The sequence below is a fragment of the Lynx canadensis genome, chromosome B4 (genome assembly GCF_007474595.2).
Source record: "Lynx canadensis isolate LIC74 chromosome B4, mLynCan4.pri.v2, whole genome shotgun sequence".
Taxonomy (NCBI): domain Eukaryota; kingdom Metazoa; phylum Chordata; class Mammalia; order Carnivora; family Felidae; genus Lynx; species Lynx canadensis.
The window spans coordinates 80,944,291-80,962,955 of NC_044309.1; the positions used below are offsets into that span (position 1 = coordinate 80,944,291).

An 18,665-nucleotide genomic window follows, 5' to 3' on the forward strand; every position below is an offset into this window, starting at 1 on the left:
GGACCTTATGAAGATCAAAAGCTTCTGCACAGCAAAGGAAACAACCAACAAAACTAAAAGGCAACCAACGGAATGGGAAAAGATATTTGCAAATGACATATCGGACAAAGGGCTAGTATCTAAAATCTATAAAGAGCTCACCAAACTCCACACCCAAAAAACAAATAACCCAGTGAAGAAATGGGCAGAAAACATGAATAGACACTTCTCTAAAGAAGACATCCAGATGGCCAACAGGCACATGAAAAGATGTTCAGCGTCGCTCCTTATCAGGGAAATACAAATCAAAACCACACTCAGGTATCACCTCACGCCAGTCAGAGTGGCCAAAATGAACAAATCAGGAGACTATAGATGCTGGAGAGGATGTGGAGAAACGGGAACCCTCTTGCACTGTTGGTGGGAATGCAAATTGGTGCAGCCGCTCTGGAAAGCAGTGTGGAGGTTCCTCAGAAAATTAAAAATAGACCTACCCTATGACCCAGCAATAGCACTGCTAGGAATTTATCCAAGGGATACAGGAGTACTGATGCATAGGGGCACTTGTACCCCAATGTTCATAGCAGCACTCTCAACAATAGCCAAATTATGGAAAGAGCCTAAATGTCCATCAACTGATGAATGGATAAAGAAATTGTGGTTTATATACACAATGGAATACTATGTGGCAATGAGAAAAAATGAAATATGGCCCTTTGTAGCAACGTGGATGGAACTGGAGAGTGTAATGCTAAGTGAAATAAGCCATACAGAGAAAGACAGATACCATATGGTTTCACTCTTATGTGGATCCTGAGAAACTTAACAGGAACCCATGGGGGAGGGGAAGGAAAAAAAAAAAAAAAGAGGTTAGAGTGGGAGAGAGCCAAAGCATAAGAGACTGTTAAAAACTGAGAACAAACTGAGGGTTGATGGGGGGTGGGAGGGAGGGGAGGGTGGGTGATGGGTATTGAGGAGGGCACCTTTTGGGATGAGCACTGGGTGTTGTATGGAAACCAATTTGTCAATAAATTTCATAAAAAAAATATCTTTAACAACAACAACAAAAAAATAATAATAAAAAGAAGATATGGTATATACATATGATGAAATATTACTCAGTTGTCAAAAAAAATAAAATATTGCCGTTTGCAATGAAAAAAAAAAAAGATACAATTGCCTCAAAATACAACTGGGGCGTGAGGTAGATAATTCCTCAAACTTCCTCAGACAAATTGATCTTGTTTTGGCATAATTAGCTATGGGTTACACCAGGGCAACCAGATGATTCCCACTGGTGGAGTGAAACTTTTGTATCCTGCTATGAATCATCTTAAATAAAGCTCATGTAAAACAACCCTTGATTTTAATCAGTCTCATTGGACCTTATTTAAAAGTGAATTTAGTCAAAGAACTAAATTAGAAAGAACCTTAGGAAATCCCTGAATAGATGATTACTAGGCAACTCAAGCTTGAAATAGTTTTAAGTGATACATTAAATGTTAAAAAATATAGAGTCAGAGACAACTGTTTCCCTTAAATTTTCATACTTGTCATACACACACAGACCCAGCACACACAATGCACTCACAAGAATCTTTTAGGTAGATGCCCATATTAGTAGAGTAGTTCCTAAAGAGTCCACATGTTAAAAATATATATATATATATATATATATATGCAAATACTATTTTCTGACTCTTTCCATGAGAAATTATATTTACCCTTGACCATATATTAAAAACAACAACAACAGTCTATTTGAAGTTACAATTTATAGCTTCCAGTTTAAACTCATTTTATGTTCCTAATATCTGGAAGTTAGTTTAGAATTTATTTATGTTTATTATTCCTTCAGTGGAAATAGTAATCTTATGTTATTCATCAGGTTTAAAAAACATAACCTAAAATAAGTGTGAAAAAAATAAAGCTCTTTTTCTAAAATGGTTTTCCTTATGTATAGACAAATTTGAACCACAGTTTCTCTTACTTCTAGTACACACATATAAAATGACATTTTACCCAATTTCTTGAAAGTTTAAGTATATTTTTTTCTTTTAAAATAACTATGGATCTGGGGCACCTGGGTGGCTCAGTTGATTAAGCGTCCGACTTCGCTCAGGTCATGATCTCACAGTTCGTGAGTTCGAGCCCCTCATTGGGCTCTGTGCTGACAGCTTGGAGCCTGGAGCCTGCTTCAGATTCTGTGTCTCCCTCTCTCTCTGCCCCTCCCCCACTCATACTGTCTCTCTCTGTCTCTCAAACATAAATAAACATTAAAAAATAATTTTTTAAATAACTCTGGATGGCAAGATATAATTAAACAATTTCTTTTGAGATGATGCAAAATTTTTACAGAAAGTTCAAAAAAGATATTTCCATTAGTCAAACATGTTACAATCTTTACCTCCCTCAATTAATATACTATTATTATTTGTAATCACTTCAAGCTTTTATATACATATATTATATATATATATATATAACCTTTATATAATATGTATATATTTTTCATATAAACTCAGGGTTATTGTTTGATTGGTTAGACTGAGTAGTTGTTTTGAACTACATTAGAAACTATGTTGAGTATGATGCACTATTTTCACCTAGTCCTTTTAACCAGAGCAGTCACAAAACAGAATAATGAATCATCTCAACATTAATGCTCCTAATACTTGATATCAATTAAATATCAAAATCACATCACAAGTTGTAATAACAATTAAGTATATGCACAGGATTTGAGAAATGGCTACCAAAAATATTTTTATTCAAGTCTTCTCAAAGACATCTATTATACTCAGTCACCTTAAAAGAGTTTTTCTCCTGTACCCCACCAAGAGTTAGGGATAACACCGGAAGATAATTACAGGTAGAAATTCCCTGACTGTGATGACTAAAATGATAAATATGAAAGAAGAGAGTAAAATGGTGAGAATAATGAGTCTGTAATTTACCCAAAACAATGCAAAGTGGACTGCCTTCAAAAATACAGAGTTCTCTGGGGTGCCTGGGTGGCTCAGTCAGTTGAGCGCCCGACTTCAGCTCAGGTCATGATCTCGTGGTCCGTGAGTTCGAGCCCCGCGTCGGGCTCTGTGCTGACAGCTCAGAGCCTGGAGCCTGCTTCAGATTCTGTGTCTCCCTCTCTCTCTGACCCTCCCCTGTTCATGCTCTATCTCTCTCTGTCTCAAAAATAAATAAAAAAAACATTAAAAAATTTTTTTAAAAAATACAAAGTTCTCATTTAACAAAACTAGTTAAGTATATCCTAACTGGCTACTGACTTAGGAAGTAACAACATACTAACTACGTTAAATTTGGGCCAAAAATAAAACATTTTATACCTTCTGTTTGAGGCTAATCCCAGACACTAAATAATTAAGCTATAATTCAAATGTTTCTTTCATGTTTCCCAGACCTTTTGTTACTTAGAGATAGGGGTTTCTTATTCTAAGTAAGAGATGTAGTGTTCTAAAGCTTTCAAAATTTTAAAGCTTTCCTTAAAGTGGATAGGTATTCTTATTATTTTTAGTTAAATAAGAATTTGATGATAGGTTCTCAGAAGATTATGGAATAGAAATTTTTCTTAAAGAAATGTTTGGTTTTACTTGCAACCATGCAATGTCTATTTTACAGCATTCATGCATACAAATAACCCTCCAAAAGATTGGAAACCATATTCTACCTAAAGATAGAGGATGGGGGTCAGGAAGAAGGAAGACAATGGAGATTTAAATTTTAGGCACCTGCTTTTAGTGTTTTTAATACTTTCAAATGAGGAATGTGTTGTGCTTTCTTATGTCATAGATGTGCGTTAAGTAATTTAACCTAACGATATTCAAAGTCCTTTCTATATGCTTCCTAAATCAATTATCAATTAGAACACACTTGAATATTTTTGACAACTGAGAATTTCATATTTTTTTCAAGCAGTCCATTTCATTTTCAAAAAGCTATGCTTCTTAGAAAGATTTTCTTTATACTGAGCAGAAAGGTGCTTTCCTGTGACTACCTCTCATTGGTTTTAACTTTATGCTTTCCATATTTGAGAATAAATTAAGCCTCTTGTAAGAGTTCTTTAAACGGGTAATGATAATGACTTTATCTTGTCTATATTCAGCTTCTCTAATGACTTCAGTTGAACCTTGTTGTGGCCAAACAGCAATTCTGTCCACCCCTATGAATTTGCTCTTTTACTTCATCTGGGTCTTTCAAATCTGGTAACATTTAAAAGTGAATGATATTATCAATAATGTATTTATTTAAACTATTTAATGCTTTCTAAGTCCTCCCTGAAGGGTGGAGATATCATCTTTGGACTTCTTTATTGGAAATCATTGATGGCCATGACAGTAGTCATCTCTGCTCTCAAGCAGCTTGTAAGTTTTTGTGGAGAGAGATGCCAGGGAGTTATAAGTGCTTTACAGAATAACAGAGTTAAGTGACAAAAAATGAGTCGTATGTGACATGTTCTTCATTTGATGTATACATAAAACAGAGTGAAGGAGCAAGGGAAAGGAATGATCATATTTCTTTGGGCAGATTTTAAATAATTATAATAAATATAGTAGTTTTAATAAAATTGCATATGTCTTAAGAGCTAAAGTGTCACAAAGTGTCAGGTTTTTTTTAAGTGTAAAAATGTCCAGACATGACATACATTCAGACACAATCTGCCAAACAAATGGATGACTCCAAATTATTTGTTCCATAAGATTTGAATGATATTTATTGAACACATTTGCATCATTCCGGAATTACTCTTAAAGGCTATGTGCATGCTAGATTTGTTTGACTAATAGAATTATTAAAATATATTTTAATTCATGAAATTTGTGGGGGTGCCTGAGTGGCTCAGTCGGTTGAGCGTCCAACTTCGGTTCAGGTCATGATCTCAAGGTTCATGAGTTAGAGCCCCACGGCAGGCTCTGTGCTGACAGCTCAGAGCCTGGAGCCTGCTTTGGATTCTGTGTCTCCCTCTCTCTCTGCCCTCCCCCGCTCATGCTCTCTCTCTGTCTCTCAAAAATGAATAAACGTTAAAAAAATTTTAATTCATAAAATTTGTAGGGAAGACCATTGAACATTTTCACCATATAAAGTTATGTCAAGCTAGAATGTACAGCAATAGCTTATCTTTCCTAGAAAAGTAAAAAGAGTAAAAACGTAGCTAAGTCTAAGTCTCCAGAACATGAGTTAAAATGTTAAAATGGCTTTTGAATCATTGAGGATTTTTGAGTTACTGGCAGGGAATACCTCATCTTGAAATAATGTAAAAAATGATAAAAGAGAGAGAGGGCATTACTGTCTCATGCAATAGAAAATTGTAGCACATTATGAAAACTGGATTCACTAGCCTATGTTGTTCTGACTCAAGATTTATGCAGCTCTGAGCAGTGTTTTCCTCTCATTGACATTACAACCAAATTATTCTCTTTCCTTGTGCTACAGTCCTCAGGAGCTCCAGAGTTATATATTCCCAAGTTCAAGTCCAATGGAAAAGATATCACTTTCTTGTTTGCTTAGGTAAAACCTTAAAAGTTAGTTTGGTTGGACCTCACTGGGTCATCAAACTTTGAACCACTCTCTTCTATGAGTGAGGCCTTGGCCACATGCCCACCTGTGTTATGTGGTGCTAACGTGTGGTTTGAGAATTGGTAAGATGTGTTTCTGAAACGAAACAAGGCAAAGTGTCATTGGTTGCTAAGGAGATTAAAAATTCAAAAAATGTCTCTTACATGTTAGCACTAATAAAGGATGAAAGAACAGAAACATAATGAAATGTGTTTAGAATAGATTTCTTTCCTCCAACCACAGTTTTACAGTTTCAGGTATGCCCAACACCTGTTTTTTGTCTATCCATTTCCCATTGCTTTAAAATGGTGGATTCTTCTAATAGAGATGTTTCTTAATCTGTGCTCTCAGAATGACAAATGTCTCCATCTTCTAAAAAGTAAAGTTTGGGTTTAATATTTCTAGTATGCATCAGAGACTTTCTTACTAAAAGAGTTGGAAATTTTTAAAAGAGTATTGAAAAAGGAAGACTCTAAAAATAAAGTGAATAAGTTCTGTGTACATTTTATTTCATGAATTTACAGATTGGCACATTAATTATAAAGGAAATTATCAATTTAACATTAATAAGGTGTTCATTGTTTTTGATAAGTTCTCCTACTTGGGAAATAATGTGTGGATAGATCATTCTAGTCATTCCAATCCACTTAAGCCAGAATACAACATACATACTATGTGTAACTGACTTTCACATAAAGAAATAAGACATTTGTACTAGAATGCTCAAGTCTTTAGGAACACAGCTATGAAATGGTTGTACCTTTTTCCAATCACTGTTTAACCTTGCTGTTTTGATTTCCCCCTTTGTATTCCTGAACTATTTCAGTCAGTTTCTATAACGTCCAGTTATCTTTTAGGGATTAACATTTAGTGCAATGGAATTTTAAATCTTTCATTTCATTTAATTAAAAACCAAGCCAGTGCCCAGCAGTTTGTAGACCTTGGGATGTAAGTCAGGGATGAGAAAGAGGAAAAGGGCAAATGTCTTTACAAACGTGAGGCCCAGGCAGTGATAGCCTATAGTTAATTATGTAGTTAGTTATGTTGCTGATACGTACAAAGCTATTATGTTTCCGTTTTTTCAGTTCTTTGATTTCTTCCATCAGAGTTTTATAGTTTTCCTCATATAGATCTTACACATATTTTGTTAGATTTGTACCTAAGTTGTTTATTTTTTTCTCTACTCCATTCCTGTCAAACGCTGCCTTTAATGATTCCTACAGCGAACCCCAAAATAACAATATTAACTGGATAAGAAATGATTCTCACCTTTATGTTTACACAATCCCCCAAATTCCAGTGGATACAAGCAAAATATATATGAAACGTTTTGTCATGTGAGGCTTCACTCAGATGCATAGGTGCTACATCCCAGCAAGCATCCAAATGGAGAACTACAGTCCAGTTTTACTTTTTAAGAGACAGGCTGTTTTCTGTAATTTGGTGGATTTACTGCTTTTGTTTGCCATGTAGTGTGAGAAGAAGTAGAAAAATCTCATGAACCTGGCTGTTTTACAAGTGTAACAGTTTCACTGCCTCACATTCTCCTCAGCCTTCCTTATACACGGGGAGGTGGTGGGGGGTGACTTCCTACTTTTTTTTTTTTATATCCAAGTTAGTTAACGTATAGTGTAAAAATGGTTTCAGGAGTAGAATTTAGTGATTCATCACTTACATATAACACTCGGTTCTCATCCCAAAAAGTGCTCCTTAATGCCCATCACCCATTTAGCCCATGCCCCCACCCAACACCCTCAACAACCTTTAGTTTGTTCTCTGTATTAAAGAGTCTCTTACAGTTTGCCTCCCTCTCTGTTTTTATCTTATTTTTCCTTCCTTTTTCCTATGTTCATCTGTTTTGTTCTTTAAATTCCACATATGAGTGAAATCATATGATAGTTGTCTTTCTCTGACTGGCTTATTTCGCTTAGCATAATACATTCTAGTTCCATCCATGTTGTTGCAAATAGCAACATTTCATTCTTTTTGATAGCTGTGTACTATTCTATTGTATATATGTATACCATATCTTCTTTATCCATTTATCAGTCGATGGACATTTGGGCTCTTTCCATAATTTGGCTATTGTTGATAGCACTGCTATAAACATTGGAGTGCATGTGTCCTTTCAAGTCAGCATTTTTATATGCTTTGGATAAATTCTTAGTAGTAAAATTTCTGGGTCATAGGGGAGCTCTATTTTTAACTTTTTGAGGAAACTCCATACTGTTTTCCAGAGTGGCTGCACCAGTTTGCATTCCCACCAGCATTTCTCCATAACATTGCCTTGTTTCCTGAGTTGTTGATTTTAGCCATTCTGACAGGTGTGAGGTGGTATCTCATTGTGGTTTTGCTTTGTATTTCCCTGATGATGAGTGATGTTGAGCATCTTTTCATGTATCTGTTAGCCATCTGGATGTCTTCTTTGGAAAAGTGTATTTATGTCTTTTGCCCATTTCCTCGCTGGATTATTTGTATTTTGGGTGTTGAGTTTGATGAGTTCCTTATAGATTGTGGATACTAACCTTTTATCTGATATGCCATTTGAAAATATTTTCTCCCATTCCATCGGTTGCCTTTTAGTTATGTTGATTGTTTCCTTTGCTGTGCAGAAGTGTTTTTTTTTTTTTTTTTAATCTTGATGAGGTCCCAATAGTTCATTTTTGTTTTTGTTTCCCTTGCCTCCAGAGACAAGTCTAATAAGAAGTTCTGTGGCCAAGGTCAAAGGGGTTGTTGTCTGTTTTCTCCTGTAGTATTTTGATGATTTCCTGTCCTACATTTAGGTCTTTCTGCTTTTTTAATAAACCTAATTATTATTGATCCATTTGCAGTCTTATTTAGAATTTCAAGTGCCTCTTGTCTTCAGCTTTGTCCTCATCTGAAATTGTTAAGCAAATGGAAAAATCACCACTCCATGCCTATCGCATATTTAAAACAATAGTTACAGTGAATTTAATATGAACTTTTTGCATGATTTAAAATTAATAAAAAATAATTTAGGTAGAGAGAGAGTGCAAAAGTGGGGGAGGGGGCAGAGGAAGAGAGAGAGAGAATCTTAAGCAGACACCATACTCAGTGTGGAGCCCAACTCGGGGCTCAATCCCATGATCCTGGGATCACGACCTGAGCCAAAATCAAAAGTCAGACACTCAACTCACTGAGCCACCCAGGCACACCTTTAAAAATGTTTAATATCTTAAAAACATAGAATGTTAAGTGTAATATCAGGTTTTATCATTTTTGAGGTCTGTAACGGTACTAACTAAAGATTTTTGGTACTTAAAATTAGTTTTGGCTTTGGAAGAATGTCAAATTGTCTTAACGTCAGGGGACTGAGTTCTGGGCAAGTCTCAGAAAAGTAAGCATGTACTGGAAAGCATCTCATTAGTGTCCATAACTTTCTATTACTTAAACTAAGGATGTATACACATCTTTTTCCTTTCATACTTTTTACAATAGGGTATTTTTTGAGGTTGCTTTTTTGGAACCTCTCCACAGTTTTCTAAACCAATAGTCAGCATTGATTTATCTTTTGTGGTATGTGTGGAAAATATTCTTTAAACTTTTGACTTGGGGGTAAACTGCTTTGAATTCAAGAAATAAAATGCCACACAAGTTTAGTAAAGAAATTTTTGTTGTGTCTTTTCCTGAAAATTAAGCGTTCTGATTTTGGGGAACTAGAGGTTGAGAAACTTTACTTCTGGTGTAAACATGGATTGATTTCTTAATACTTTGGTAATAAATAGCAACAGCAAATCCTCTCTAAGTGTTTTTTCAGGGCAGTGAGTATTTGAAAAGAGCAAAACAATAAAAGGGATCAGACACTCTGTAATGACTGGCAGCTGTTGGACTTACGGTATGTTGGGAGGTACATATGTGAGGTAACCATTATGTACCTCAGAGACAACTAAGAGATACCTTTGAAGAGGGTGAGGCTCTGCTATTACAGTGCCCATAAAGCCTTCAGTCATTCCTCTCTTCTGAAGTTTCTTTCACCTAATGTTACCACAGTATCCCATGTACAACCACAAACACTCTCAACAGGAGACAGCACACATTCATGTTATTCAGTCACAGGAGATAAAATATGTTTGTTCAGCTTCTACTTGTAGTGACAGTTAGTTTCTGAGTTTAAAATACCCAGATGTATCCTTTCCAGCTGTAATTCGATTGATAACCATGCAGGTTCTGATCACCACAACTCTAAAACTTAGGACCTGGGTGATAATTTGACTAGAATGATAATGTGGGCAAAACAATATACTGTGTATTCAATACAGGGGAAGACAAGATGATCGGGTGCGGGGAAGACAACCACAATTTAAAAGTAAGATAAACAGGAAACACTTTCCATAGCAGTGTCATATTTTTATCATTAGCCCCCCGCCCCCCCCACACATTATGTAATCTTTTTTCCCCCAAAATAGTGAATGTAAGGTAACTGAGAGGATGAGTGAATGATGACACAGGGATCAGTTTTATCACATCCTGCAATGTGAAATGAATTCTTGGTTATCAAATTTAGCTAATTCCCTTTCTGTCCCCTTCAAGTATTTTGTACTTGTCTTTTCTTGAGCATGGATGATAAGAGTACTGGAGATTTGCTATGAGAAGACAATATGGTTAAGTAATCACAACAGCCATTAAAACAAGAACACACCATTTCTCAGTACTTGAAAGCTGAAACTGTGTATTTATGTCCACAGGACTTAACTTACTTCACAATGCTATTTTAATTGATAGTGATAGCAACTATTACTATATGGTTCCTCAGTGTCAGGACACAAGCTAGGTGATTTTTAATAATGTTTTACCCATTTAATCACCACAACCTAGAAACCTAATCAAAAAGAAAATAATTTGTTTTTCTGTTATTACATTATCATAAGCATATTAATGATGAAAGACTCTAGGTACAAGTTCCAAGAACATATTCACACAGTAGTGTTTAAGTGTGACTATTTTTCAAAATTACCCATGAAACATTCCCATGATCCATTACTTAAGCTGAATATAATTAGTCATGTTTACTATTTCTTTCTCTATTTGCATCCACTTATGGACGCTATGAGTGAAAAACAAAAGATACAATGAGCTATTAAGTGTGTGTTCATCAGAACACCCACAATTATGAATATTTTATGTTTTATACAAGGTAATGTGACACCACGTGGTTTGCATTTAGGTTTAAATACCCCTATTATGTTAAAAAGAAAAAGAAAATCAACCTTTCTTGTGGGCTGAACAATGCTTCCAGGCCCCTTTTGTTTCTTACTACTACTGTTGCTTTGGATATGCAGGCTCACTGGCTAGGAGAACTTGAGTAACTCTTTATGTATCTTCCAATACAAAGCATCCCCTTTATACTAAACATTAATGAGATTTGGGGATTTTGTCCATGGAATTTTGTTCAAATACACTTCATCTTTAATATGTTTATCATCCCTAATTATGAGTATGTTATATATCAGAAATGTGATGTATAGCTCTAGCACCGGCCTTTGAGGAACTACCATTCTACAAACAGAGCCAGAAAATACAACACAGAAATATAATTACTGAAATATAAAATTCTTATTTTATATTCATTCCAATTCACACATATACTTTACCTTCTTTACTATCACAAATACAAGTATCTCAAATGCTTCTGGAAAATAAATGGGTAGATTTCACTGACAGTCTTACCTCTTATATCCCTCCAACTTGCCATCTTAAGATCCAATGCCAGATACTTTCCAGATGTCACAAATCCAAATCACTGTTCTTGAGGGCATTTCCAGAAGTTTGCAACAGTTAGCAGCTAAGTATTACTGTCAGAGTTAATGCTCCCTAAGATCAACCTTCAATCAATGTGTATGATAGGTGTATATGTACACAGGCCTATATGTCAATACATTTTAGGATTGTGCTTTACACTATTTCCCTTGTAAGAATAAATTTTAGTGGCCTTTTATGGTACCTGGCATAATAACGGGCAATTTAATGGCTGTCTTCCCTTGCCTGTATCATTTTCTCACTTCTGAGTCCTTCCAAACAAATTGCTTGCACTGGTATTAAGATTTGACTACAGGGTGAAAACACTAAGATAAAAATAAAATGTTAACTCTAATTTCTACAGAATATTACTGAACATTTAAATTATTTTGGTCACCTCACTTCTCCAAAGTTGCCATAAGAAACCAGCTTTTGTTTAAAAGTTATTTATTTTGGAAGTCCTGTTCTTGATTATTCAGGGTCAAAAATAATATAATTAATTAGCTAGGATAAATGGTCAGCTCCTAAAGGAAATTATATTCAAACATATACATTTAAATAAGGCTTACAGGGGCGCCTGGGTGGCGCAGTCGGTTAAGCGTCCGACTTCAGCCAGGTCACGATCTCGCGGTCCGTGAGTTCGAGCCCCGCGTCAGGCTCTGGGCTGATGGCTCAGAGCCTGGAGCCTGTTTCCGATTCTGTGTCTCCCTCTCTCTCTGCCCCTCCCCCTTTCATGCTCTGTCTCTCTCTGTCCCAAAAATAAATAAACGTTGAAAAAAAAAATTTTTAAAAAAAAATAAAAAAAAAAAATAAGGCTTACAATGGGAGTAACAAGAATGAATGTCACACAGGAAGAAGTTTTTCTAAAACTTGATTCATATGAAAAACCAAACACTAAGTGAATAAGAGCAAGGGAAGAATCTAGTTTTGAATAAAGAATCAGGGTTCCACTGGATTTACAAGTTAGACATTTTAAACACTTACCTTAAATACTTAGAGTTGTGTTATAGTGTATATCACTCAACAGTATTTATTAACAATTTATAATTTAAGATGCATGATTTTTAGGTATAGAGAGCTAAGTAATTAGGGAGTGTACTCCACTTAAGAACTTAAATCCTAACAGCCTATGTTTGACACTAAAAAGCTACTAATTGCTTCCTATTCATATTTAACATTCTCCACAATATTTCAGTTCCTCAGTAAAGTGGTGTAAAGGATACCAAGCTTAATCCTAGTACTTATGGAGAAGGAAAAAATGAATAGTGTCCAGGACACAGGAAATGCTTGTGAACGAAAGATAAATAATTTGAAGACCCTACTACACAGTTCCCTTTTGCTTAAACACATTGAAAAAATGTACAACATTCATAAGTGTTTCCTAGTTGGATGGTACAAATACTTTAAGGACAATGTATATTGGTGGATGCATCATAAAACCTTGGGTAACTAACTTATCTGTATATTAGTATATGTTTCATCCACTATGGCTGGGTTAGGCCATTTGTCTAAGAGGATTCCTCTGTGTTACCCTTTGAAAGGCTTCCTTTACTTCCTTGTTCCTCAAGGTATAGATAACAGGATTCAGAGCAGGGGTGACCACTGTGTACATGAGTGCAGTTGCTTTGTCTGTTTCTGGAGTGTGTACAGTCTTTGGTTGGATATAAGTGAACAAGGCAGTGCCGTAGAACAGAGAAACAACCAAGATATGAGATGAACAAGTGGAGAAAGCTCTGTGTCTGCCAGCTGCTGAAGGGATTCTCAAGATGGTTACAAGAATTCGCAGGTAGGAGCACAAGATGAGCAAACAGGGAGTCATGATGAAGATCATGGAGAGAACAAACATCACAATCCTATTGTGGGAGGTATCAACACAAGCCAGTTTCATTACAGGCATGATGTCACAGAAAAAGTGCTGAATCGTTCCTGTTCCGCAGAAGGGAAGACTGAAGATCCAGGTGATCTGGGCTGACTCCACCACCACCCCAGTGGTCCAAGACGCTGTAGCCAATATCAAACACATGCGAGGGCTCATCAAGAGTGTATAACGCAGCGGGTAACAAATAGCTACAAAGCGATCATAAGCCATGGCTGCTAGCAGGGAGCATTCTGTCAGTCCCAAGATGGCAAATGTGTACATCTGAGCTGCACAACCACCCACGCTTATAGTCTTGGTCTCCATCAGCAGATGCACCAGCATCTGAGGCACCACACTGGTGATGTAGCACATCTCCAGGAAGGAGAGGTTAACCAGGAAGAAATACATGGGAGTGTGTAAGGAAGTGGAGACCCAGATCAGGGAGATGATGATGAGGTTTCCTCCCACAGTAAACAAGTAAATGAGTAAGAACACAACGAAGAGCACAGGCTGTAACTCTGCTAGAGAGGAAAAAGCCACAAATGTGAATTTGGTGCAGAGAGACTGATTTCCACTCATTGTAGGCTCAGAGCCAGACATCTGTGGAGACAACAGAGAGGACAGGTAATCCTGAAGGGAATCCAGACCACCATGGTTGCCTGTCAAACCCCAGCAAAGGAGCTCTCGTAGGATCAATGGTCCTACATGAGAACCTAAACATTTGGATTTATTTTGATAAATATTTCTAAATAAATGCCCAATTAAAATAGAGGCAGTTTTCTTCCTGATTTTGTTTTCTAGATCTTGTGGTGTTTTCACAAAAATTAAAAGAAAACAATGGCTTTAAATTAGATAATCTAATTTTTGTTTTTATCTTATTGATATTCTAATCCTATACACAGGGTATATGTAAGCAATATGGGAAGATATTCTATTGAAAAAGTTACACAAAACTTAAGCGTAGAGAGTAAAATACAAAAGTGCTATATTGAGGTTCTGAATTCCACACTTTTCTTCAAGCCACAACTAAGGGTTTAGAAGGGAGTATATTTCCAGCCATGTATTTATTTGCATGCGTGAATTTACTCATTTAGATTTGAAAAAAATAATCAAATGATTAGGCAGGTAAAATCCATGGAAACCAAAACTAACAGAATCTTCTTTCCACAACCTCAGTGTAATTTTACAGGAAATTATGAATAGGGGAACATACCTAGAACCATAAGGTGAATTTTCTTTTCCCTGTTGGTCTTCCAGACTTTCTACAATTCCAAACTGGTGGTGGAATAGGCAGTATTTTTATTCTGACTAAAGACCGAAGGGATTGTATTCACTGCACAGTTTAATTAGATTTCTCTCAAGAGGGATTTCTTCAGAAACAACAATGAACATTCGATGTAAATTTCATTTTCATTTTTTGAACACATTTTCCAGAGAGAATCTATTACTGTTAGTTACATCAGTTAAGTTTCAATGTGTAAAATGAAAAGTTTCTAATGGATTTCCATTATGCAATTGAACTAATTATTGGATTTATGAATGTTTGCCATGGTAATCGTCTTTAAGCTCCTCAAATGGATAGTGACTGTTCAGGTCTTTGTGATATTGTAGGCACAGTGCAGGAACAAAGAAGCTCCATTAACACCACAGATGGCTTTCACTTAATTATCTATGTGGAAATTAACAACATAAATAAATAGACCTTAACAGGGCAGTTCCTAATTTTGAATGCTTCTAATTAAAATTATTTGTCAGAAACGTGAACAATGTGTTTTCTGCACTTCCTCAAGAAGTGGAAAAACTCATTCATTCTGAGAATTTTTATTTTCAAACATAACACATTTTAAAATTTTGTTTCTAGTTTTATGGAGATATAATTGGAAAATAAAATTTTACATATTTAAAGTTTACACATGACAATTACATATAATATACATATAATTGTGAAATAATTTTCACAATTAGGATAATGAACACCTAAATCACCATGCATTGTTATCATTTTGAGTGTAATGACAAAGCTTAGGATATGTTGTCTTAGCAAAGTTCAAGTATACAATGAAGTATTATTAACTAATACCATCATGCTATATACATTATATCCCCAAACTTACTCATCTTATAACTGAAAGCTTTTACCCTTTGATCAACATCTATCCATTTCTCCCACTCCCCAACTCATTCTACTCTCTGTTTTGAGTTCAATTTTTTTTTAGACTCCACATAACTGAGATCATATGGTATATGTCCTTCTGTTTCTGACTTATTTGACTTAGCCTAATGCCCTCCGAGTCCATCCATGTTGTCACAATTGGCAGTATTTCTTTATTTTTTTATGGCTAAATAATATCCCTCTTTGAAATTGGTCTTAATGATTTTTGGAGCACAGGCAAGAAAGGCAAAAATAAACAAGTGGGACTACATCAAATAAAAACGTTTCTGCACAGCAAGGGAAAGACAGTTAAGAGCATGAAACAGACTGAAGTTATTTATGGGTAAATAGAAATAAAAAAGTGAAAGAAACCAGTGGCAGCATTCTGGAAAACAGTGTGGAGGTTCCTCAAAAAATTAAAAAGAGATTTACCCTATGACCCAGCAATAGCACTGCTAGGAATTTACTCAAGGGATACAGGAGTACTGATGCATAGGGGCACTTGTACCCCAATGTTTATAGCAGCACTCTCAACAATAGCCAAATTATGGAAAGAGCCTAAATGTCCATCAACTGATGAATGGATAAAGAAATTGTGGTTTATATACACAATGGAGTACTACGTGGCAATGAGAAAGAATGAAATATGGCCCTTTGTAGCAACGTGGATGGAACTGGAGAGTGTTATGCTAAGTGAAATGAGCCATACAGACAAAGACAGATACCATATGGTTTCACTCTTATGTGGATCCTGAGAAACTTAACAGAAACCCATGGGGGAGGGGAAGGAAAAAAAAACCAAGAGGTTAGAGTGGAAGAGAGCCAAAGCATGAGAGACTCTAAAAAACTGAAAGCAAACTGAGGGTTGATGGGGGGTGGGAGGGAGGGAAGGGTGGGTGATGGGTATTGAGGAGGGCACCTTTTGGGATGAGCACTGGCTGTTGTATGGAAATCAATTTGACAATAAACTTCATATATTGAAAAGAAAAAAAAAAAAAGAAACCAGTGGCAGCAACATGTGGGAGAAGTTTGCTCATGAAGGGGAAGAGATAGACAGGGTGATACCTAGAGAAAAACAAAAGACAGGATAAGATTATTTATTATTGTTATTCATTATGTTTTTAAGATGGAGAACCATATGCCATATCTGGTGTGAAGGAACCATCTGAAAAAAAGCTCTCTAGTCCTTATTTTGGAAATAAAATGATATAACATATATTTTAATATTTGAATTAAATTACTAACTTAGAAAACTATGAACATCTCAGGGTAGAAAATTACAAACAGCCATTTATCATAATAAGATCTGTGCTTCTAGGACTTACAATGTTTGATTTGAGACAAAGAGTAACTTAGCATTTGCAACAGTATTTGGATAGTCTTTTAATAAGATTAATTAATTAAGTGACAATACCGTGAATTTTATCAAAGCTAATCAGTTATTAGTAAAGTGATAGCAACTATTACTATATGGTTCCTCAGTGTCAGGACATGAGCTAGGTGATTTTTAATAATGTTTTACCCATTTAATCACCACAACCTAGAAACATAATGAAAAATAAAATAATTTGTTTTTCTGTCATTACATTATGATAAACATATTAAAGATGAAGTGTATCTGAACAAAATTCCATGGACAAAAATCTCAAAATCTTATTCATGTTTAGTATAAAGGGGATTCTCTCTCTTTCTCTCTGTCTGTGGGATTGTGGGTGATCATCTCCCATGCTCAGATTTTTGGTCTCAGGCCGCAGTGTTTGGCAGAAATCAGTGATTTTTCAGAACATTGGAAGGTGCCCACAACTGGCACTAGTGTTTTTTTTTTTTTTTTTGTCACTTCAAAGCACCTATGGACAGTCCTTTGCTTTTCCATACAAGAGTAAGCTTAGCAATGATTTGCTTCATTCTAGGTCAGGCTGTCTGCAGATATAGACCCTTTCCTCTGCTGCCTTATTGCCAGTTACATTACATACAGTATATTAAAAGAGTTTATTAATACTGTACTGTAGTCAACATCCATGCGAACATATACAATGACCCCCATGCAGAAAAAATGTTGAAAAGAAAGATGGTAAGAAGAAGGAGGTTATTTTAGTGGAAATTAAGAAGGAAATCATTGAGAAGTACGAACAAGGTATGCGAGTGACCGAAATTGCAAGATTTTGTAAGAAGTTTACATTTGCATCTTGTCCGCAGAGAAGAAGGAGAAAAAGGCGGAGGAATCCTTCACTTCAAACGAGATTAGGGAGAAGGGTAAGATGTGAGAAACAGGGCAAAATTTTGTAGAAAGGAACCACATGAATAAGGCTGTAGTGCGAGCGATGAATCTGTTTAACAACAATGCAATGTCAAATTTCTGTGAAATCCTCAAAAGGAGGCAAAAACAAGTGTCATTGTCTGGGTTCCTTGTTAAAGTTGCACAAAAAGAAAAAGATTCCATTAAGTCAATAGAAAGCAGAGATTCCACTAGTGATAGTGAAAGTTGTTCTACACAAACTCTCTTGTCTCCCTCACACCAGCCATAAAGCTTTTTTTCAAAGGTAAGCACAGATTAATTTATTTTTCTTTACACTTTGTATTTTCTTTATTATGTTGCATTATATTGCAGTATTGCAATCATTTTTATATGAATATTTTTGGGTTGTGGAATGAATCATCTGAGTTTCCATTATTTCTTGGGGGGAAATTCATTTTGATATACAAGTGCTTTGGATTATAAGCACTTTTCCAGAAAAACTTGTGCTCGCAAACCAAGGTTTTACTGTACTAACATCTCTTCTATTATTACACAAAAAACAGTTTGTGAAAGACTTGATTGTGTGTTTTTGTGTTTGTTTTGTTGTAAATTGTCTGGTAGAATTTTCTGGTGAAGTCATCTGGGTCTATTTTGGGGGGAAATTCTTTTGACTACTGATTCATCTTTTGCAAAATTGTATGTCTAATCCAGTTATCCATTTTTTCTTGAGTCAGTTTTAGAAAACTATCTTTTTTTCCTCAGTGTTATCTTTATTTGACACTCATTCTTTTTTAATCTGGAATACCTGAATAGAGATACCTTTTATTTATTATTTATTACTTTTTTATTATTTGCTTTATTTTCTGAGTGTATCTTGCCAGAACATTGCCAAATTTTATCTTTTCAAAGATCAATGCTGGGTCCACTATTATTCTCCTCTGTACATAACATTTTGTTTCACTAATCTCTGATGTTTTCTTTGTTTTATTTCCTTCCATTTTCTTTTTTTTATTTATTTCATTTTTTATTAAAAAAATTTTTAATGTTTATTTTTACTTTTAGGAAGAGAAAGAGAGACAGAGCATGAGAGAGGGAGGAGCACAGAGAGAGGG

At 35.5% G+C, this 18,665-nt stretch overlaps 1 protein-coding gene across 1 annotated transcript; it reads right to left on the reverse strand.

Annotated features, from left to right (window-relative positions):
- Positions 1-12,802: 12,802 nt before the first annotated feature.
- Positions 12,803-13,744, reverse strand: LOC115518721 (olfactory receptor 10C1-like). The gene has a single exon (XM_030322273.1). It carries the CDS (start codon positions 13,742-13,744, stop codon positions 12,803-12,805), a length of 942 nt encoding a protein of 313 aa, XP_030178133.1.
- Between the last annotated feature and the right edge of the window lie 4,921 nt (positions 13,745-18,665).

What these genes read in the sequence shown, in the direction of transcription:
- LOC115518721 (XM_030322273.1), bottom strand. Translation starts at nt 13,744, where the DNA reads ATGAGTGGAAATCAGTCTCTCTGCACCAAATTCACATTTGTGGCTTTT.